We start from the raw sequence: 22,512 nt of genomic DNA, 5'->3' as shown, positions 1-22,512 counted from the left end.
TAAGACATGTTTGTGTGTTATAGACGTGTTATTAACTATACATTATAGACATATAACTATAATTGTATCATTCGTCCATTATTTCATGTTTTACCATTGTTCTTGACTTATTATGCATTTTATAGTTTCTTGGTACAGTTACCTGAAGTTCCACCCGATACAGGTTTGTGCCTATGTAACTTACATAGTTAGTTGTGGGTATCATTTATATTATTCGGTTTCATTTGAATAGTTATAGGACGGCTATGATAATGATACATCTCCCTATTGTGTGTGTGTATATCATATATATAAATATATATATATATATATATATATATATATGTGTGTGTGTGTGTGTGTGTGTGTGTGTGTGTATGTAACTATGTGTACATATATATTACATATATAACTCACATATTCCCATCCTCACTCCCCACACAGGGGGAAAAAGTTAAGTATATCTTACTTCAACCAGACCACTGAGCTGATTGACAGCTCTCCTAGGACCGGCCCGAAGGATTAGATATTTTTTACGTGGCTAGGAACCAATTGGTGACCTAGCAACGGGACCGACAGCTTATTGTGGGATCCGAACCACAATACATCGAGAAGTGAATTTCTAATCAACGGAAATCAATTCGTCCGATTCCACGTTGGCAGAGCGAGGAACCGAACTCGCGACTACTATAGTAGATTCACATCAACCGTACATTTGACGTCTAGGCCCGTCCCTTACTATGCTCCTGATTGGCTGTTGATAAGCCAATCGCAGGGCTGGAAACTCTCAGTCTCTCTCGAAATTTCACGTAGGCAGGATGTATGTTCCACCTCTCCTGAAAGACGTATACCTCAGAAGAGATGGAACATATCCTGCCTATGTGAACTCTCGAGAAAGACTGAGTTTCCAGCCCCCTGAGTCGCTTATCAACAGCCAATCAGGAGCGTCGTAAGGGGCTGGCCTAGACATCAAATGCACGGTTGATGTGAATCTACTATAGCGAATCGGGGGAAGCAGGTAGAGGAGTGAGTCAGCACCTTACAGAATAAAATTTATTTTAAAAAATCGCAACAGGGTTAATCCAGAAGGCTCAATTGGTCCAGCTCCTGGACAGCTGGTTCCAGATATTCGTTGAGGTCCGATCGCCTTGCCCCTAGCACCCAGAGTCCTTGTTCGCGTTTCCCGTCTGCGCTGCAATGACGAAAATTATAAATTTTTATTAACTTTGATATTGACGTCGTCCATTTAGTATAATAGTCACCGAGGGAATGGAACGATGTTGTGGAGAGGTTCTTTTAAGAATACTGGACTTGATTGTTAATGTTTTTGCAGTTTGAGATCGTAGATGAAATGGCGTGATTCAGATACGATACATACTTTGGTTATTGTTATTATTTGTTTTAAAATTGTTTATAAAATTTTATTATATATGTATATATCTATATATATATATATATATATATATATACTTATAGATAGTATGTATGTAAAATGTGTACTTGTGTGTGTTTTGTGGAAGTTACAATATTCTGCAACACATTCCAGAATGTTCCCAAAGTAAGTTAGCGCATGCACATGTTATAAACCTAGTAAGTACCAGTGAAAGATGAATTCGAAGTATACAAAGTATGACCCTGTTCCCATACTCTCTCAAATATCATCAACAAGATCCATCTACACAGAGTAAATGAGTCCAGCACCAATTAACCCCAAATACTCACTCGGAAACGTAGGTCAAAGGAGCCAGAGTGTCAAACCAGGAGCTGATGGTCGTCGTGATCTCCATGTCTGGAACGGTTTTCGTCATCAGACCGGATTTCTCCCGAATTACTCCTGGAACACGGAAGGACAAAGGATGCTGAGGAAGAGAGATAACTTATAAGTGGTAATTCATCTCATTCATGAAATGGTTACGTCGAGCTTTATGCTCATGGTGTGAGTGTACAAGTTGGTTGACTCGGGAGTATCGAATGGTTATTTTTATTGGTTGTCGCCAAACCAAAAACCCTATGTATCTCAGTTTACCTTAGTGATGAGTTTGGTATTCGCAACCGGATTTACAAAGCGCCTCCAGGTTGTAAATTCATCCTAGATGATTTGGTTAGCACACACACACACACACACACACACACACACAACACACACACACACACACACACATATATATATATATATATATATATATATATATATATATATATATATATATATATATGCAGAAGCCAGGTACTATGTCGTACCTCTAATCCTGTACAAGTAATATATATTTCAAACGACAAGAGGATTTACTTCATTGTGGATTGTATCCCATATATATATATTAATATAGATATATATATATATATATATATATATATATATATATATATATGTGTGTGTGTGTGTGTGTGTGTGTGTGTATACCTCTGTGTATATGTGTGCGTCTGTGTTCCACGGTTCTTTGACTGAAATACAGGGTGTCCATAAACTCCCAGTACCATCATAATTATTTATTGCTTGCAATGGTACTGGGACTTTATGGACATCCTACAGAGCTCTTGGGAGATGACAGACTTTCGCTCACACAAGACCAAACCAGTCTCCAGTCTACCTGACACAGGAGGCCCTTTGATCCGAAGTCTGGGCACTTGCTCTCCGGCGTCCTCCATCTGCTGGTGCAGCAGTTGCTGCTGTTGGTACTCCTCCTGTTCTAGGCCCAGCTTCCCGCGGAAGAGGCGGACGACCTCGGCGTGGATAACAGGCCTGTCGCGACGTCTGAAGACGACCCACACCAGCAGCTCGGCCAGTTCGTACAGCCGCTCGAAAATGTGATTGTCTCGAGACCCGTAGCTGTGCAAGCTACGACCCTTCTGTGTGTGGATAATAGTCGTTTATTTTACAATTAGTTCTTCATTAAGTGCTAGAGTCTAGACAGTAGTCCTGAACATGCATTTATAGACTGACGTCATGTGAATACTAAACATATTCCAGTAGTACAATATTCCTGGGGCAATCAGTTCTTCATTAAGTTCTAGAGTCTAGAGCAGACAGTCGTCCTGAACAAGCATTCATAGACTGACGTCATGTGAATACCAACCATATTCCAGTAGTACTATATTTCTGGGGCAATTTAGGATGCTGATTCTATTCTCCATTATGAATTGTATATGGAGTCTTTAATAGGCAGTACAGTTCTGACGGTAAATAAGCCCTTGACATATTCAAGTTTTCCAATATTCCTGCGTCAGTTTTATAAACCAAGATCCTTACTGATACAGTTCATTCTTCACCGTCTTCAAAAACAAGGAACTAAGATTGACGCCTAAGCTTTTAATATGCTCTTTTTAAGAAATGACAGAGTACTAAACAGCAGCATAAACAAAAACCAATCAATAAAATTTTTTACATTTTGCCCACGAAAATAATTCCATCGACTCTGAGCCGTTCTAATTTTCTGCATGTTTAATAGTATCTGTGGTATTTTCAAGTTTACTAAGAATCTCATCCTCAGTGTTTATTTAACAGTGATTTCATGAAATATTCTGGATTTCATTTCATTTCATGAAATCCAGAACCTAGAGGAAGCGAGGGAAATGGCTCAGGATAGAGAAAGATTGAGAGGAACTGTATCAGCCTTATGACACTGGCTAGTGGCGGGAAGATAAAGTAAAGTAAAGTAAAGTAAGTTTATGAAATATCATTAAAGATGAAAGTGTTTTATGCGTGGACTGTATGGCCCTAATTTTAAGTCATTAGTAAAGATTAATTGTTTGCAAGTTTTGATGATCATTAATGCTGTGACGCATGTTTATTTCTTAATCATTCAGTAAGTTGCCTTTTGTAACTAAGTCTTCGTGGCCCTGACACAAATTCCACCAAATCGTTTTTTTTTCCTTCATTCGCTAAACTACCAAAAAAACTAGTGATTCGACCTCAGAAAACATCCTCAAATTCCACCAAATACTGTATGTTCTCCAGTCGCTAAACTACAAAAAAAAAAAAAAAAAAAAAAAAAAAAAGAAACTTAAGGCTAGACTTCTTAAAACGCCCTCACCTTCATATGGTGCAGATTTTCCAACCCCTGGCCGAGGATCACCAACCCGTAGGTGGCTGCCAGGGGGTCGAGGACGGAAAACAGCCTCTTCTGCCACCTCTGCTGCAGGGCGTTCTCGTTCCCTACTGACGGAGGCTCTATGGAGCGTATGAAGTCGGCCAGGTAGAAGAGCTCTCCGAAGTACTTGACTAAACCCATGAGCATTTCTTGGATCTGATTGAATTCAAAGGGAGGTTCGATTAGGGACGATGGAAGAGCGGATATTGCCTGTTCTGATGACCCTCTAAAACAGGGGTTCCCTAACTGCGGGTCATGACCCCCAAAGGGGTCATGAGCCTTTTTCTGGGGCATCATGCAGGATCCAAGATTTTGAAGAAATTTTCTACGAATTTTAGGGATTTTTGTTAGTTTGTTTATATTTAGTTTTTGTCGTACGACTATTAAATCAGTTCTTGTTAATAAACATTGATAAGCATTTTTGTTTGTTATTATTGCTCTCTCTGCTGTGATTAATCTTTAATTTAATATTTAAAATGTATCTGCGCCATTGGAAATGAGTACATCTTCAGAAGGCTTATAAAGGTGGGGGTCATGGTAGGTTTGGTACTACTGAAAGGGGTCACGTACTGGAAAAGTTGGGGAACCACTGCAGTCCCCTAGTAACCAAATTGAGGGAATCATACTCCTGTCTGTCTCTCTGTCTATCCATCCATTTGGTTGTCCAGTACCGTATCTGTTCCGCTTACCGTGTCATTGCAACTAAACAGTTGAAGGAATTGTGGTTAAACTTGATACAAAGTTAGACCATCACGTACGTAGACATATGCCTGAAGAGAGAGATTGTCGTCAGACTGTTTATTAGTGTGTCCATCACAGTTACCTTGTCATCACGCCATCTCCTGCCCTGTTGAAGAGGTTTCAGTCAAACATTTTGCGACCGTAAACCGTCATATATAGATTTGCGTGAAAGGAGATTGTGCGTTTGTTTGTCTTTCAATTTCTTTGTCCCGCTCACCTTGTCATATTTACAGGGTCGAGAGGATTTCACTCACTCTTGGTACTAGGGCAGACCTAGGCCTAGGAGGATAGATGATATTTCTCCAAGGGGTAGACCAGCATACAAAGGTGTACCTTGGTACTAGGGTAGACCTAGGCCTAGGAGGATATATGATATTCCTCGAAGGGGTAGACCAGCATACAAAGGTGTGCAAGGAAGATCGTTCATCTGTCTTTCTGTCAGTTTGTCTGTCACACATATTTGCCTTAGCTGTTCCTTAAAACACGGTTGAAGAGATTTCAGTCAAACGAGGTACACAGGTAAACCATCATGCACAGATATGCATGAAAAGAGATCGTCTGTTTTTTTATGAATATGTCTGTTACGCTGCTGACCTTGTCATCATCACTCGTGTTACGTAAGGGCTTTACTAACGTGTAATTATGCGTTCTAAATTCCATAACCTTGTTTTAGAGTATAAGAGAAAGTCCTCAAATATGACATTCATACCTGACCAATGAAGCCCAATCAAATGACAACAAGGATAGTAACTTTTGCAACTTTGATCATACCATCACAAATAAAAATAGCTGCTATCGGGGGCATTAGTGCTTGGCGATCACATCAAGTCGGGACAGAATTGCAGCGGTTAGTTGCTTATGCAAGCGCCGTAATGATGCCTCCAGAATTCCGCCACTTGCACGTCCATTGATAGGAGATGGTTGAGAAAGGGTGAAGAATATAACATGGCCGTAAGAATGCTCTCAGAAAACTTATGGTTTTGCATGAAATGTACAGTTTGACATTACAGTATATATATGTCTGTGTTGTATCAAATTTTGCCTCGCTAATGAGATTATAACTCTATAACTTGATCTTTCAACAATGCATACAGACTGGAATCTAGTTCTCGTACCTTTTTCAGGCGGACGACGTCGAGGAACATCTTGGAGAAGTTCGTCTGGGTCGCCTGCAGGTGGAGGGCGACCTTGAGACAGTCCCGAAAGGTCACAGGCACTGAAGGTTGACTCTCCCACTCCTCAGGGTCAAGTCGACCGTACTCAGAGTCGACCAGTCGCTTCGACAGCAGCTGCTTTCTTGCAGGAGATACAAAATGAAGACGGTGGGTTAGTATTCTTCTGTTGTGTGGTAAACGAAATTGATATCTGATCTACAGCAAATCTAAGAGAGTTTGGTCTACCATGAAATATTAAGGGCATTTCATATCTCCACTGTGCCTGGAAAGTTGAAGTCTTTACTCAAAGATTGATTAATAATGGCAAAGATGTTGCTATATATTGTAGTATTGGCTTACAGTTGAATAATGGCAAAGATGTTGCTAAATATTGTAGTATTGGCTTACAGTTGAATAATGGCAAAGACGTTGCTATATATTGTAGCATGGCTTAAACAGTTCTTATAAATGGCAAAGATGTTGCTATATATTGTAGTATTGGCTTACAGTTGAATAATGGCAAAGATGTTGCTATATATTGTAGTATTGGCTTACAGTTGAATAATGGCAAAGATGTTGCTATATATTGTAGTATTGGCTTACAGTTGAATAATGGCAAAGACGCTGCTATATATTGTAGTATTGGCTTACAGTTGAATAATGACAAAGATGTTGCTATATATTGTAGTATTGGGCTTACAGTTGAGTAATGGCAAAGACGTTGCTATATATTGTAGTACTGGCTTACAGTTGAATAATGGCAAAGATGTTGCTATATATTGTAGTATTGGCTTACAGTTTAATAATGGCAAAGACGCTGCTATATATTGCAGTATTGGCTTACATTTTAATAATGGCAAAGATGTTGCTATATATTGTAGTATTGGCTTACAGTTGAATAATGGCAAAGATGTTGCTATATATTGTAGCATTGGCTTACAGTTGAATAATGGCAAAGATGTTGCTATATATTGTAGTATTGGCTTACACTTGAATAATGGCAAAGATGTTGCTATATATTGTAGTATTGGCTTACACTTGAATAATGGCAAAGATGTTGCTATATATTGTAGTATTGGCTTACACTTGAATAATGGCAAAGATGTTGCTATATATTGTAGTATTGGCTTACAGTTGAATAATGGCAAAGACGTTGCTATATATTGTAGTATTGGCTTACACTTGAATAATGGCAAAGACGTTGCTATATATTGTAGCATTGGCTTACAGTTGAATAATGACAAAGATGTTGCTATATATTGTAGTATTGGGCTTACAGTTGAGTAATGGCAAAGATGTTGCTATATATTGTAGTACTGGCTTACAGTTTAATAATGGCAAAGATGTTGCTATATATTGTAGTATTGGCTTACAGTTGAATAATGGCAAAGACGCTGTTATATATTGCAGTATTGGCTTACATTTTAATAATGGCAAAGATGTTTCTATATATTGTAGTATTGGCTTACAGTTTAATAATGGCAAAGATGTTGCTATATATATTGTAGCATTGGCTTACAGTTGAATAATGGCAAAGATGTTGCTATATGTTGTAGTATTGGCTTACAGTTTAATAATAGCAAAGATGTTGCTATGTATTGTAGTCTTGGCTTACAGTTGAATAATGGCAAAGACGTTGCTATATACTGCAGTATTGGCTTACAATTTAATAATGGCAAAGACGTTGCTATATATTGTAGTATTGGCTTACAGTTTAATAATGGCAAAGTAGTTGCTATCTATTGCAGTATTGGCTTACAGTTTAATAATGGCAAAGATGTTGCTATATATTGTAGTCTTGGCTTACATTTTAATAATGGCAAAGATGTTGCTATATATTGTAGTATTGGCTTATAGTTTAATAATGGCAAAGTTGTTGCTATCTATTGCAGTATTGGCTTACATTTTAATAATGGCAAAGATGTTGCTATATATTGTAGTCTTGGCTTGCAATTTAATAATGGCAAAGATGTTGCTATATATTGTAGTATTGGCTTACAGTTTGATAATGGCAAAGATGTTGCTATATATTGTAGTATTGGCTTACAGTTGATTAGTGGCAAAGATATTGCTATATATTGTAGTACTGGCTTAGTTGAATAATGGCAAAAATTTTGCTATATATAGTAGTATTGGCTTATAGTTGAATAATGGCAAAGATGTTGCTGTATATCGTAGTTGGCTTACAGTGCAATTATTCAAATTAGTTTATATCATTCGGCCAATCAAAACATTTAACAGTCTTAATAATCACTCGTCAATCAGTCGACAATAAACGCCACAAGAACTATCCGATCAGTCATCTATTTTTAAGATACCTCTCGAAACCTGAGCATCCTGGACGCGGTCTTCGACAGATGATAAACTGGAAGCGCCCCATTCACACAGCTTCCTCCTGGAAATCCTTTTTATACAGGGTGTCCATAAGGTCCCAGTACCATTACGAGTATTTATTTATTGCGATGGTACCGGGACTTTATGGACACCCTGTGAAGCGGTCGATTTACCGAAATCTGAGCAAATCTGAACAGTATCAATAGCATTCAATACCCACCGATTCCAACGTTTCCTTTTAAGAGAAAATCTTGACTTCCACTCTCAATGAGCGTCCCGTTAACTTGGAGTTTCCTTTGGAAATCGACAAGTCCAGGTCGCTGAATTTCAATGGGCGCTAATTCGTCAGTCTGTTCGGTGGATTTCCGAGGAGTGACCTTATCTATCGTATGTGTGTGTGTGTGTGTGTGTGTGTGTGTGTGTGTTTGCTGTGCGCTAGCCTGCATGTTTTTTTTAGTGTGAGGGGACAATTCTTGTTTCTATTATACCACTCTATTGATAAACGTGTCAGTACCATATTGATAGGTGTATATAAGCATCGTATTGATAAATGTCAGTACCGTATTAATAAATATTTGATTGATAGATGTAGCAATTTTATTAAGTATAATTTATTGGCAACTATTACCGGTACTTGGTCCGTCGAAATTATAACGATTTGATTACTTGTCTATACAACAGGAACTTTCCCCGTGATCTCTAAGTAATTGGTTATATAACATTTCCCCTTTCGACGAATAATATAGCAAATACAAAAATAGAACAAGGAAAAAACAAAAGAGATAAGTTCTGTAAATTCATTTTTGTTTTTAATGACTTTGCTCTGACTTCAGAGATGGAATAAATAAATGAATTTTGGTTTTATTTTCTTTGAAAGGAGGAGACACAATTGGAAACTTCCGTTGCTGTCAAAACTTGCAACAAACCGTTGTAGTCTGGTATGAGGAACAGTGGATCACAATGTGGACCGAAGAACCAACGAGTGAGTCTAAATATTATTATTTTTTTTATGAACTTTTTTTTTCCTCACATCAGCAAACCACTTTAATGACCTTGATTTTGGTGAGCTGTCATCCCCCCCACCATTGACTGGGGCACCACTGACCTGTTAATGTGCCTGTGACCTGGGGTCATAGACATTCTGCGCGAGGTCGAAGAGGAGGCCGACGGACTGGCGGGTCTCCCGTCTTGTCTGGAATAGAATACTTGCGTTGGTCAGTCCAAATAAAACTCTTACGGAATGCTCATAAGTAAAGAAGCAGCTTAACCTGACAGAAATAATCAAATGTAGCCCTCCTTCTAAGCGGCAGTGTTGTGGTATTTTTTCTAAATTATTGTGTTTTCATTCCTATCTAAGTTTTTCGTCAACCGCCCTTTGAAACCACTTCCCCACCCCTCTCTCTCTCTCTCTCTGTTATTATATTCAATATATTAATCATTCTCTCTCATACATAGTGTCCCTGTTGCTTTGAATTACCCAGTTTTCCTATCAGAGCTCTTGTCCCATACTCTGTTCATTTATATTTTATCTTGACACCTCCGGTCTTCCATTTCATTCATCGCCTCTCGGTAAGTCAAATATTGATGCCTCACCTTTCCTGTATGTAGAGCTGGACTACTCTGCTGGATTTCTACTGCTATATACTTATGTACACATATTCATACGTACACACGCATATATATATAATATATATTAATATAATGTGTATATATATATATATATATATATATATATATATATATATATATATATATATTACTCGCATGTATGTATTTTGACAGCTATTGTGACTTCTTAAAAGTGACGAACAAATGAAGATGCTGTCTCCTCCATGAACCAGTGCACGCGATACTATGGTTTATGATTAGACCACAAAACCTACCCACATATTATATAATTCTCACGTAGTTTTTCATTATTTAAGAGCTTTGTAAAGTAAGTTTCGTGAGATATTAAACTAGCGTGGTTTCCGTATTCTCCTGCCATGTAGTTTTGAAAATATGAAGTTTGTGGTTGTCATTTTAATAGCCAAATAAGTTCTATACATCAAAGAAAATACTGACTAAGCATTCTCAGATACGGTTGTGCATATCCTGAAAATCAGAGCCTAAGCAAATTAGGCCACTCTGTTGGGCAGCTCATCTTTGGAGAGTTGAAGAGCGTTGATTGGGAAAGACATTCAAATGGCTATAGCAATACAGCCATTAAAAAGGTGAATCGTGAGCTGTGCTATTGCCTTTAGTATATTATTCCAATGACAGCTTCAGTCAGCTGCAGTTCAGTGCAGAGAATATTATTCTACTTTATGCCTCTTGGAGCTTGTCAGCTAAAAAAAAAACTTGAAGGATGCATTGCAGAATACTTACCGTATCTTGACGAGCTCTCCCCTATGATCATTCCAAACCCAGCTCTTTGATTTTGGATAATTCGTATTTTTATTCGCGTCGTCACTATTCATGTCGGTTGAGCACCTGTTTTTACAAGATTGAAGGACGCTGTTACCATGACAACGGTCCGGCGTATCCCGTTGTGTTTTGATGAAACGTTTTAGATCTGCCGTCAAAATATAAATGTTGTCAAGTTTTGCCGCGCTGATTTTGTAGACTTGTTATTGTTCGACTTTGTTACGTGGAACTCCCCGTTTCTATGAGGATGCAGAAAATTATATTTCGACGGCCTAGTCCGCAACAAACGCTTCCCTTGCGGCATTTGTATTAACAACTCGTTTGTCCCAAAGTCGTCTTCCGATCAATATGGGAAATGCTAGTGGTCGAGCCTATCACTCTTGTTTACAGTCATGGCGGCCAATCGTGTCTCGTGTGGGATAGAATATTCAAATGTCTATGAATTAAACGACTGTCTGCAGGAGTCGTCAAGGGCTGGGTAAGCAGTCGTTGATTCTTCAGTGCCAAATGCTGCAAGTTAGACGTTTAATGAAGTGTTAAGAGATCTCGCTGTCGGCAAATGGCCTCATATCATGAAGCTCGTGGTGCCTACTCTGGGTCCTGGCAGGCCTATGGACCACCCAAAATCGTTATTTTGCCACTCGGTTCTAACGAGTAATCTAAGCGTTTAGATACCTACTGACTCCTGAATTGTATCATTTAGGTCGTAAGTCACACACACTGACCAATAAATATGGATAACATCAGCCGTCGTCATTATAATGGAGCGTGACATGGGCGGAACCTTTACTACTATGAAGTCACGTGTACGCTAAATCACCTTAGGCCTTTGTAACTTAGCGGGTACCGGTTTATAGGTGGTGGACGGTTAGATAAAACTGTTTTAAAGTTAATAATGGTGAAGTCCTAAATGTTCTATCATTGATAAGCCAGGTAAGGTCTATGGTTAACAATGACTGTAGCCTGTGTAGGCAAGACGACCTACCTACTCTCTACCGGTAGCGGAAGTTATGAGTATGTCTGTAGTATCCTACAAAATTGGAAAATGAATCTGTCCCAGGTATAGAAATGTCCATTGCTAGATATGAAATGAAAAAGCCTACGGGAAACAACCAAGTGGACTAGGTGATCCAGTCTTGCCCGCTTGTTGAACCACCCGCTGAAAAAGTACATTAACATGTCCTGACACTGGAAATGGGCACCAGTCATGAGTCATCGGTGGTGGGAGCAACACCTCGAGGCCTCTACTTGCCTTTCGAAGTAAGCAAAAGTACTTTTTTGGAGGGTGGATCAACAAGCAGGCAAGACTGGATCAGCTAGTCCAGGTTGTTTTCCCTGTTAGGCTAGGTAGGGTAAATGACTGAACGGCGACATAGAGGCCACCTCTAGCGGAACGCAGCCACCTTCCCGAAAAAGTACTTGAATTCGCTGCCAAGAGCATCAGTCAAGAGTTCTGGCCCATCCAGGCAGCACACTGAGACCTCTAGGGGGAAACATCACAACAGGCCAACCCTCATCACGGTAGAACGGGTCTTATTCACTCGATATTTAATTGGTGAAACATGAATACAATTGCAACTCTAAGCATACCATTTAAAAGACTGAAGTTTCGTCAACATATTGTGATATATGAAAGCCCCATACGAACTAAAATAAGCATGTGAGCTCTTCGTAAAATATGTTTTCAAGGCAGTTTTGAAATCTAATTATGGCGGCTACGTTTTTCCTCATGGACGGTTTCATCAGTGACGGCCACCATCTTTTCCCCCAGCCTTCCCAGCACTCATTTGAACAATGTTAGCGTATGTATGTAACGTTTATTGATCTTACTCAAGATTGCAGTTGTAATCAGCACAATCAAAACAACATTTGTTGCCTATATTAGTGAAGTATGAAACTTGTTATTCCCGGGGTTATTGTTGGAACTGAATTCATTCTTACCTTGTAATCGGCGGTTTTTATCCTTATGCCATCACAACTGAAACTCCACAGTGCTTATTTGATTGTTATTATACACATTTTGGTCTCAGTCACTCCACATTGCACTTTAAAAAACCCCCCGTTGCTGTTCCTGGTTTCTAAGCGCGACGCTGCATAAACACAATTACAAACAGCAGACGACGACAGACGACGAAACTGCAAAGTTTTATTCCCTAAACTGTTTACTTTACTGTTATTTAGTTTAAATTTACATTGTTATTTAAAAATTTTGATTTAATTCATGATATTTATCCCTTTTTGCAACCAAATTACCCCGAAAAATTACAGATATTTCTAACGTAGATAAATCAAATGTTTCTAACGTTTTCGTACATCTGGCTGCCGAAAACCATAGAGGAACGAATACGGGAAAAGTGCTAGAGGAACGACTACGTTTTTTTTTTTTGTTTATTTTTGCTTTTGTTTTTGCTAGCACTTTCATTGATTTCAGTCTTTATTAGTATTTGAATTTCTTAAATAATCGTATGCCAGAAATAAATGTAACCTTTAATGTTTGCATGCCTAAGAATGGCAAAATCATCGTTGCCACATTAGTGGAGGCTTCACACTACGCCGTTCCATTATCCTGTTAAGCGTCCGCCCTGATGAGCTCGCTGCTAACGTACCGTCACGCTTTTTTTGTAATCAGCGATCATAGCACTGATGATAGTTTTTCAAATTTAATATTGATTTTTATGCTTGTTATTCATACTGTAATTAACTGTAGGAAATTCTCTCTCTCTCTCTCTCTCTCTCTCTCTCTCTCTCTCTCTCTCTCCTCTCCTCTCTCTCTCTTCTCTCGGAGTCCAGTCACTCGGCAAAGAAAAGTCATCTTTCACTCCCGCAATTGGAAGAAAAGTTTGTATCATCACTGGAGGATTCAGAACTAGAGCTCTCATCATCAAATAGGTTATCAATATCACACTCCTCATCTAGTATTTGATTGATCTCACCTAAAGAAATATGCCTCCTCTTTGGGACATTCATTGTGAAAGACGCGAAATCCATTTGTCTCGATAAACGCCCGAAGCGTATTGAAAGAAAACCAACAGGGACAGGCAGTTTTCTAGCATAAGCGACCACCAGGAAAGAGTTGCCAGGCTGGAAATAATTTCCCATGTGCTGAGAGTGTTACCAAATGATGTTCCTACACTTTCTATGCGAGTAAACGTATTATTACGGGGCTGACGGCTTGACAAGCACAGTTAAAGTCTTGAACGTAATCCCGTTGAAGGCGCTACGAGTAGATCGCGGTAAACGTATTATTACGTGGGTGACGCTTAACAGGTTATAAACTGTTTCCATGAATTCTAGTTGTCATAGTAATGCAATAATGATAAATTGCTTTGATATTTATGTATATATACTTCCAATACATAGCCTAATTTCACCAATTTCAACGTTTTGTGTAGTCTTATACCCAGTTTGGAGGGTCAACACATACCGAATGGCAAGAGAGAGAGAGAGAGAGAGAGAAAGGAAGGCGGAGGAACGAAGAAGAAAAGGATGGCGGTGGAGGGGGGGGGGGGGGGGGGGGGGGGGGGGGGGTTGGGAGAGGGTAGGTGGAGCTTTATACGCGTGTTCGTAATCCATTTTCTTCATAATGGAGTTTTTGTCTCTTGGTATTACAAGGACAAGTGTGTCGTTATTCTTTACGATTAGTGATTCACGATACCCTTATAAATTACGGCACTGGGTGTAATGCATATAGCAAAATCTCGTTCTGTAAGAGTGGTTTCGTTACAGAAATAGGTATTGCCCAAAAACCTGCTTGCACTGTCTCTGAAACCCATAGTACATGCTGCTTAGTTGTCAATCAAGTTTTTATAACCAAGTTTTTTTATTTTTTTACAAGCTAGCTATTGAATAAATTTTTATTTTTTCTCAGTCAAAACATATGCCCCTCAATGCTAACTTTCCTCTTTTAACGACTTTCTGGTCATTGCAAATTCGGCCCCATAATTTCTTATGGTGCGAAACAGACAAGAGGCCCATGGACCGAAACGATTGCGTCACACTACGGCGATAATCCAGCAGTAAAACATCTTCATATATCCAAAAAGTAAAATAATAAAGATATATATGCGCATTACGATTATAACAATTACAGTATAGCTGATAACAATCTGCATGAAAAACTGGTAAACTGTTCTGCAATGACAGTTGAGTATAACAATTATTTACAATAGGTACGAAAGTCAAGATGTCGTGACGTCATAATACAGAAACTTGAAAGAACGTTCTAATTCAGAAAAATAATTACTTAAATTTGAGTCAGAGTCGAGTTACTTTTCAATAACGAATATTTTCAAATTAATCATCATAAATATGTAAAATATTGATGTTTTACTACTTATTTAAAAATTAGCCAAGAGCACGCTTCTCGTCATCTTCTACCCCACAGCTGTTTACGCCTGCTTGTTGTTGATGATAATCGTGTTTCGATGTTGTGATAAAAGTGCTCCAGCGTCTGTGGGTACAAGTGGTGTGCGGATTTATCACAGGAATGGTTAGTTTATTGACACAAGCTACTCCGTAAACATCGAGATGGCGTCAATCTTCTAAATACCTCGAGTTGTAAGTAAAAATGTTGAACGCGTTTGGTGAGATTTGCACTACGTTTGAGACCGTTTTCAGTACCCTCTGTTTAAATCTTAAAATTTGGCCTTAATTTCTAACTTTGGAGAAAATACTTACTTCGAAAGGAGAGTAGAGGTCTTTAGCTCCGTTTCTCACCAACAACAAGTCGCGACTGATGCCCATCTCGTGTCAGGACGCGTTATAATGTACTTTTTCGGAGGTGGCTTGCATTGATGGTAGGTGGCCTGCTTGGGCCTGCTGTGATGATCTACCCTACATGCCTCTCGAAGTGAGTGTTTTCTCCTAAATTACAAAATAATGGCAATAGGTAGTTCAAGTGCTTTTTCGGTCGGGGATGTGGCTGCTAGGGTAGAATATCACGACAGCCAACCCTCATCACGGTGGACGGGTCTTATTCACTCGATATTTAATTGGTGAAACATGAATCAATTGCAACTCTAAGCATACCATTTAAAAGACTGAAGTTTCGTCAAACATATTGTGATATATGAAAGCCCCATACGAACTCAAAATAAGCATGTGAGCTCTTGCGTAAAATATGTTTGTTCCGATACGTAATACAAACCCTCGGTCCTTTAACAATAGGAAGTAGCTAGCGGCAGCTGGAACGGTCGTAAGCTTCGAACAAGGGGAGACGGTAGTAACTGCTTGTCCGATCGTCGCGCGCCGCGCGACTGGGAGGTAAACAAATCACTTTGCTTTCGGCCGCGGGGTGTGAAGGACGTGTCGTCATCGCTCTCTGCCCGCTTCATCGTCGTATGCTTTGTTATATTGTGTTTTCTACTAATGGTTTGTTTGACTTGAAAATGGAAACTGTAAGTACACTGTTTTCATTTTCATTACTTAATTATGAACCCTTGAATTATGTCTCGGTGCCGAGGACGGGCGCGCTCGCGCCGAGTCATGTATTGGGCGAAGGGTGTAATTGAAAAATGTAAGTACTTTTTTCATTATATTTTTGCCCTGCCCTGTCGTTCGTTACCGAGAGTGTGATTGCGCTCGGCACGAACTTTTAAGTTTGTATAATAGAATGCAATGAAAGTGGATTCGCAATTGCAATATTCTTTTCATTTTCATTTATTGATTGCATGAATTTAATCTGGATCAATTTTCGTTCTTACCCGGGAAATTGATCCTTACGATTTTTTATGTGAAATGAAATCGCAAGTGCAGTATTCTGTTTATTTTCATCATATATTTTATGATAGCATCATATTATTGGATCAAGTTTCCGTTCTTACCCGGAATTGATCTTTTCTCCTTTAAGTTCTATGAAGTGAATCGCAAGGGCAGTATGCTGTTTCATTTTCATATTACTTTGCACTGCTGTGGCGGGGTGGGGGAGCGAGGTCTGCCAGGAAGTCGTCGGAAAGCTCCCGCGACTTCCTTGGTAGCCGATTCTTCGTCTTCCTTCCTGCCCCCCGCTCAGCTTCTTCATTGTATTTTTTGTATTTGGGGTCTTCCTTGCGTTCGGGGTGGGGCATGTCTTCCCCCCGTGCGTGAGGGAACCCCTCTTACTAATCTATTCTATGTTACCGCAGGTGCTACATCCGTGGGAGAACGACCTTGGATGTAGGATGTAGATCCTCACGAGGTTTGTACTCGTTGTCGGGGGCGAGAGTGCTCCCGCAACGAGCCCTGTGTAACGTGTATGCATCGTCAGAGGCGCAGTGGGTGCTGTACGAGGACACAAGAAGTCATCGGAAAGTCCAGTGACTCCTTTGGTAACGGACGTCCAGTTGTACTCGGGGTCTTCCGTCCGCTCTGGGTGGGGTTCTCTCCCCCCAGGCGCGAGGAAGCCCCTCTAACTAACCCGACTGTTGCTTCCGCAGGTTTTGCCATCAGCGAGGACGACCTGGAACAGGTGTGGGAGTCGCTGGGACTGCAGGGGTTGATTCAGCGGTTGGCGGGGTCGGCAGTGGTCACTCATGATACGGTAACCACTACAACAACCACAATCCTCGACACCAGCATATGATGTCACCGCACCTGGTGTCACACCACATGTCATGTCGGTAACACCCCACGGCTGCAATCCAGAACCAATTCCTGCCGTGCCAATCAGGACGGTGCCACCGCCACCTGGGTTCTTTGTATTGCCGACCCCGGACTGCCGCTGCCCAAAGAGTACCCCCCTGGACCTGCCGCCAGTGCCGAGGATGACGGTAGCGGCCGACAGGACGCCTGTCTCTCCTGTGGTACCTGCCGTGCCTGCCGTACCTGTTGCTGTCCCAGCCGCTCATTCCCTTTCAGATCAGGTGCCTGCTGCTCATTCACTTTCAGATGTTCCTGCTGTTCCTGGACCTGTTCCTGTTGTTCCTGCTGTTGGTGATGCTGTCACAGTCTCAGGTCTTTCCGGACAGGTGCAGTCGGGCCCTGTTGCTTCGGCAACTGCCCCGGCTCCCTCCTGGATGGAAGACCTGACGCCTGTCCTGCGGAGCCTGGCGAAGAAGAAGAAGAAGAGGAAGAAGGTGTCGTCGTCGTCTTCGTCGTCTTCTTCGTCGTCCACTGCCTCTCCTTCCCCTTCTTCGACTTCTAAGGCCAAACAGCCGAAGAAGAAGAAGGTTGCCTCCTTCCCCCCTAAGAAGACTCCTTCGGGATCTTCTAAGGGCCCGGCTCGCTCAGGCGAGCTGGGGAGCTCTTCTGCTGGTCCTCCTGTTCCTTCGGGAACGGGGCCCGTCGCTTCTTCTGCAAGAAGAAGTCGACGGGGACCAGAGGGCACCAGCCTCGGCTGGTGCGTCCTCACCTGGTGCTAGCGGGTCTGCCGCTAAACCAGGTTTCCGTCTCGGCCGCTTCTCGTTCGCGAGAAGCACCGAGTGGGACGCTCTTCCAAGAAGACCGTCCAGCCAAAGTTTTGACGCCCGAGCTCGCTCGCCGTCAAAACAGCGGCGCGGAGCAGAAGACTGGCGAGAGTCGTGCACACAACTCTCGCCAGGCCAGTGGACGCTCTCGCAGCGATCAACTGGCTGCTCGGGCTAACGTGACGGTCGCTGATCAGCCACGGGTTGAGGCGAGGAAGGAGTCCCCGCGGCCGCGGTACCAGCCACGGCTGGTACCAGCGACTTGACGCGCCGAGAGGACGCTGGCCGGTCTCGACGCGATACAGAGCCTAGCAGGTCACCCGTCCGCCGCTCCCGATGGGACCGGGCGGAGACAGTGACCAGCGGCAGCTCGCCTGACGCTAGAGATCGGTCTCGACGTTCTCAGCCGAGCCAATCGCCCCAGGCGAGCGGTAAGGCTAGGCCTGCTGCTCGACCGTCACCGCGGGTTGACGATCAGCAGCAGCCCTCCACGCACGCTGGTCCTGCCAGCGAGCGAGGGGGGAGCGTCAGGTCTGCCTCTCCCATAACGGTTGAGGCGAGGAAGGGGTCCCCGCGGCCGTCGGTACCAGCCACGGCTGGTACCAGCGGCTCGACGCGCCGAGAGGACGCTGCGCCCTCCCGGTCTCACCGGTGAACAGCGAGCCTAGCAGGTCACCAATGAAGCCGCTCCCATCGGGACCAAAACCAGGGGCGGAGACGGTAACCAGCAACAGCTCGCCTGACCGCTAAGAGATCAGCGTCGACGTTCTCAGCCAAGCCTCTCGCCTCAGGCGAGCGGCAAGGCTAGGCATGCTGCTCGATCGCCACCCGCGGGTTGACGATCAGCAGCAGCCCTCCAAGCACGCGGTCCTGCCAGCGAGCTAGGGGGGAGCGTCAGGTCTGCCTCTCCTGTACCTTCAACTCAACCTCGGGCTACGCCGGGAGGAGCGAGGTACCTATGAGTGATCGCGAGAGGTGCGCCGCTCGCGACCCCGCTATGACGCCGTATGGACCAGGCACGGTTCTAGGACCGACCAGGACATACGCGCAATTAGCTGGAGGCGACCGTCAGGGGTCTGCCGCTCTTCCTCCTTCTGAAGGAGGAGTATCTAGGGATCTATTCTTGTTGGAGGGACTGGACGGTCCTACTCCGCAAGACGCGGTTACTCCCGAGATACAGAGGAATTTGCAGAAGTCATTAAGCTGATTCGTCAGCATAATGACCCTGCGGAAGGATTGCCGCTCCCACCAGCAGAGCCCACGTCTCTACTCGAGTCGTTTTGGGGCCCCGAGAGGGAGAACCCAAAACCGACGTGGGTCTGCCGCGATCGAGCTTGCCGATTCTGTCTCGACCAGTGTCTCTCGTCTCCGGACAAGAAGGCTCTCTCAGTTTCTGGCCGGTCGATCAAGCTACTTCCACCTCCTCTACTGCGACAGCGCGTTTTCTATGTGTCTCGGACACCGTATTTAAATACTCCTTTGGTCCTCCTGAGAGGTTTTCGACCTCGACGAGGACTGGAATGAGTCGGAGGACGGTTCGGCTCTCTCCTGTCAGGTGTCGATCAGCACCCACCCAGACTACGTTCACAGTGGCGGCAGACCCTTACCTACAGTGAAGAGTTCGTAACCCTCCGCGGGAAAACGTTTTCTCCTGACGATAACGTTTTCCAGACTCTGAGAGGCCATCGCCGCAAGGCGATGGCTGCTCCTACTCTTCTCCAACTGCTAGTTCCACTGGGAAGGCGAGCGAGTATCCAATTCCTTTTCCCCATTCCCCTCTCTCTTACGGCTACGAGGGAAAGGGGAAGGATCCTACAGAGATTTCTTTGTAGGATCCCACGTTCGGGACTGCGCTACCGGGGGGACCTTCGGGTCCTACCTGACGTAAGCCCCGGTCGTTGAGGAGGAATCCTGCTCTATTCTCGATTTCTACGGGAATCGAGAGGACCACCAGCCGATATCGTTTGACGAATTCGGTGGGGGTTTCGCAGACTGCTTAGAATTCTACGGAATTTCTAGCGCATTCAGAGTGTTCGAGTTTTTTACGATCTTCAAACACTTACGCGAGACCACGTTCCAAAGTGAAGCGAGACGAGAATCCCCACGATATGTTACACGATAATCGGGAACCTCGCCTATGCTCGAATTCCTGGAATTTCTAGCATTATGAAGAAGACTGCTGCTGAAAGAAACTATCTCACAGTAGGCGACCAACCTGGAATAGAGGAGATCGGACGGGAATATCCAGTTTGGCTTGAACTATCGTCTTAGTATTCTGTTCACCATTGAAGCTTTCCTTCGGGAGGAGACTTCTCCTTCACTCTCTTTGATAGAGAACGAAGATGGTCGATCTCCAATCCTTATTTTGTTTTCTTGAAGGAAAGAATTTAGGATGGAGATCGTTGTTCAGAATCCTACAAATATACTACGTATATTAACCTCGCGACATGATTCTGCTAAGCAGTTGAATTGTCCGAGGGGTAGGCGCATATCCTAGTTATTCTACGGATTGCGACTTAGACGAGAAGTATTCTAATTGAACTGCAACCCGGGTTGCCTGCAACCTCCCAGGAGTTTTCAGTTTCAATTTTATATACTTATGGTTTTGTCACGACAACACCATTTCAACTTTTATATTTACCGAATTCGTTTCGCCTAAATATAATTGCCCGAGCATATCTTTTATGCCTCGGTAGTTCTAGCCGAACGCATTCCTTCGTGGAATAATGGATTACCTGGCAACTCAGGATGACGAGTCAGCAGGCTCAACCACTGCGTATTGAACTGCTGGTAGCAGCTCAGTATCAGCTGGGCCTCCGAGATTCACGGTCATGTATGTCTCTCTCCCCTGCTTGATTGACCTACCGAACCGTATCTCTGCCTAACAATCATGGACTTAGGTCTCTGATTAACGGGGATTCTCGCAATAATGAAGGACCATCTACTGCGGTGACGCTAGATTCCATCGCCTTCGACATTGCGAGAATTTTCACAGAGAGATATCTCTTGGACTCTTTCATCTTTCTGTTTACCGCACGGTAACAGAAGTCTGTACAAGTCTCCCGCTGCATCGCACTGCGATAATGCGAATGATTTTGCAGACATCTGAGTTTGTCTTCAAAATATCTCGTATTCGTAGGTGTACAATTGTTCATTGTTCAACCCGAATTACAAGATGTGTCAGAAGACATCGCCTACTCTCCGACCTGACAGCTCTACCTCCAAATGTTTCAGCCCATGAGAAGCAGTTCTTCAGGCGGCTTTCACCACCTGTGTTTTCATTACCGAAGAACGCCCCGCTTCATTGCAACTACGACTTCTCACCGGACAGCAATGAAAAAAATAGCGGTTAGCGTTTTCAGTCATTTGTAAGCACAGGTTATGAATCTTGAGATCCTTCTCTCGATTCATATGTGAAGACGTAGGTTGCATTCAATATATACCTTCGTCTTCAATGGTACATAGTGTTGTTTCTCCTTAGCTGAGATTCAACAAACATGAGATGTTTTACCTTCGGGAGGGACCGTCGGTCTCTAGAAGTAATTGACTTTCGCCTGTTGGGTACATGCCTTAAGAGAATCATCACCTCGCTGTCCGGCATTGGTGACAAACAATACATCATTTGTTTGGTCTCTCGGCATAACCCTTTAAAGGCGAAGGTCACGTGACTTACTCGGATGCTTTGACAACTTGCCTCCTACCGAACGCAGTCAGTCGGCAGCTGTCAGAGCGCCGAGTCAGTTACGAATTACGCTGTTGACTTAGTTCGGTGTTACACAGCAACCATGACTTCGTTTTAATAGCTTGTCACAGTACCCATACCATTGACACCCACCATGGAGTGTCGGTGTCCTATCCACTACCGAGAACTTCGCTGCATGGGGATAGGAGGATGCGAGAGACTTCGTTGCTAACGGACAGACCAGTATGGGTACTGGACATCACCGAAGTAGAGAAGAGGGTAGGTCATGCGACTATTTCCTTCTTTTCCTCTGAGGAACTGCATGACTTCTCCTGCGAAGTCAGGCACCCAGGGGGATGGGGATCCGTGACGCTCGATTTCGTAACCGAACTTCGTAGCGAAGACTCAAACCCTTCGGTCCCTGACGATTGGTTCGAGTCGTTCACAATCCCCTCCCTAAAATGGACTTCACCGCCTTCGATGCGAAGGAAATGCTGCCTTGTCCACAAGAACTTCTCCTTGGCGCAGGTACTGAAGGCAGGGGTCTGGTCCAACCAGACCACATGCCCTTCCTTCTACCTTCGGCGGGATATTGCCCACAGGTCCTTGGATCTTTTTCCTTGGGACCCGTGGTGGCTGCTCAACACGTTGTGTAGCGAACCCAGACCCTCGCAGGCTGAACAGCATCGAGTCCCTGGTGTGACCGTAAGAATGGATGGTGAATGAGAGTGTGACTGGCTCCT

At 43.1% G+C, this 22,512-nt stretch overlaps 2 protein-coding genes across 2 annotated transcripts in view; one reads left to right on the top strand and one right to left on the bottom strand.

Annotated features, from left to right (window-relative positions):
• Positions 1–1,056: 1,056 nt before the first annotated feature.
• Positions 1,057–10,886, bottom strand: LOC135206078 (protein phosphatase 1 regulatory subunit 36-like). Its single transcript, XM_064237279.1, has 7 exons — positions 10,667–10,886; positions 9,405–9,491; positions 5,927–6,107; positions 4,014–4,226; positions 2,571–2,829; positions 1,702–1,813; positions 1,057–1,171 (listed from the first exon to the last, which is right to left on the bottom strand). The coding sequence occupies exons 1-7, from the start codon at positions 10,756–10,758 to the stop codon at positions 1,057–1,059; spliced, it is 1,059 nt and encodes a 352-aa protein (XP_064093349.1). The 5' UTR covers positions 10,759–10,886.
• Positions 10,887–11,028: 142 nt separating this feature from the next.
• The window catches only part of LOC135206075 (protein arginine N-methyltransferase 5-like), a 40,472-nt gene continuing 28,988 nt past the window's right edge, over positions 11,029–22,512 (top strand). Inside the window, exon 1 of the mRNA XM_064237273.1 lies at positions 11,029–11,183. Within this exon, the coding sequence (XP_064093343.1) occupies positions 11,098–11,183 (86 nt within the window). The 5' untranslated portion in view covers positions 11,029–11,097. The remainder of the gene's footprint in view (positions 11,184–22,512) is intronic.

This window comes from Macrobrachium nipponense, chromosome 29, assembly GCF_015104395.2.
Source record: "Macrobrachium nipponense isolate FS-2020 chromosome 29, ASM1510439v2, whole genome shotgun sequence".
Classification (NCBI taxonomy): Eukaryota; Metazoa; Arthropoda; class Malacostraca; order Decapoda; family Palaemonidae; genus Macrobrachium; species Macrobrachium nipponense.
Note: the sequence above shows the minus strand (reverse complement) of the source record. Positions and strands in the feature narration are given on the sequence as shown.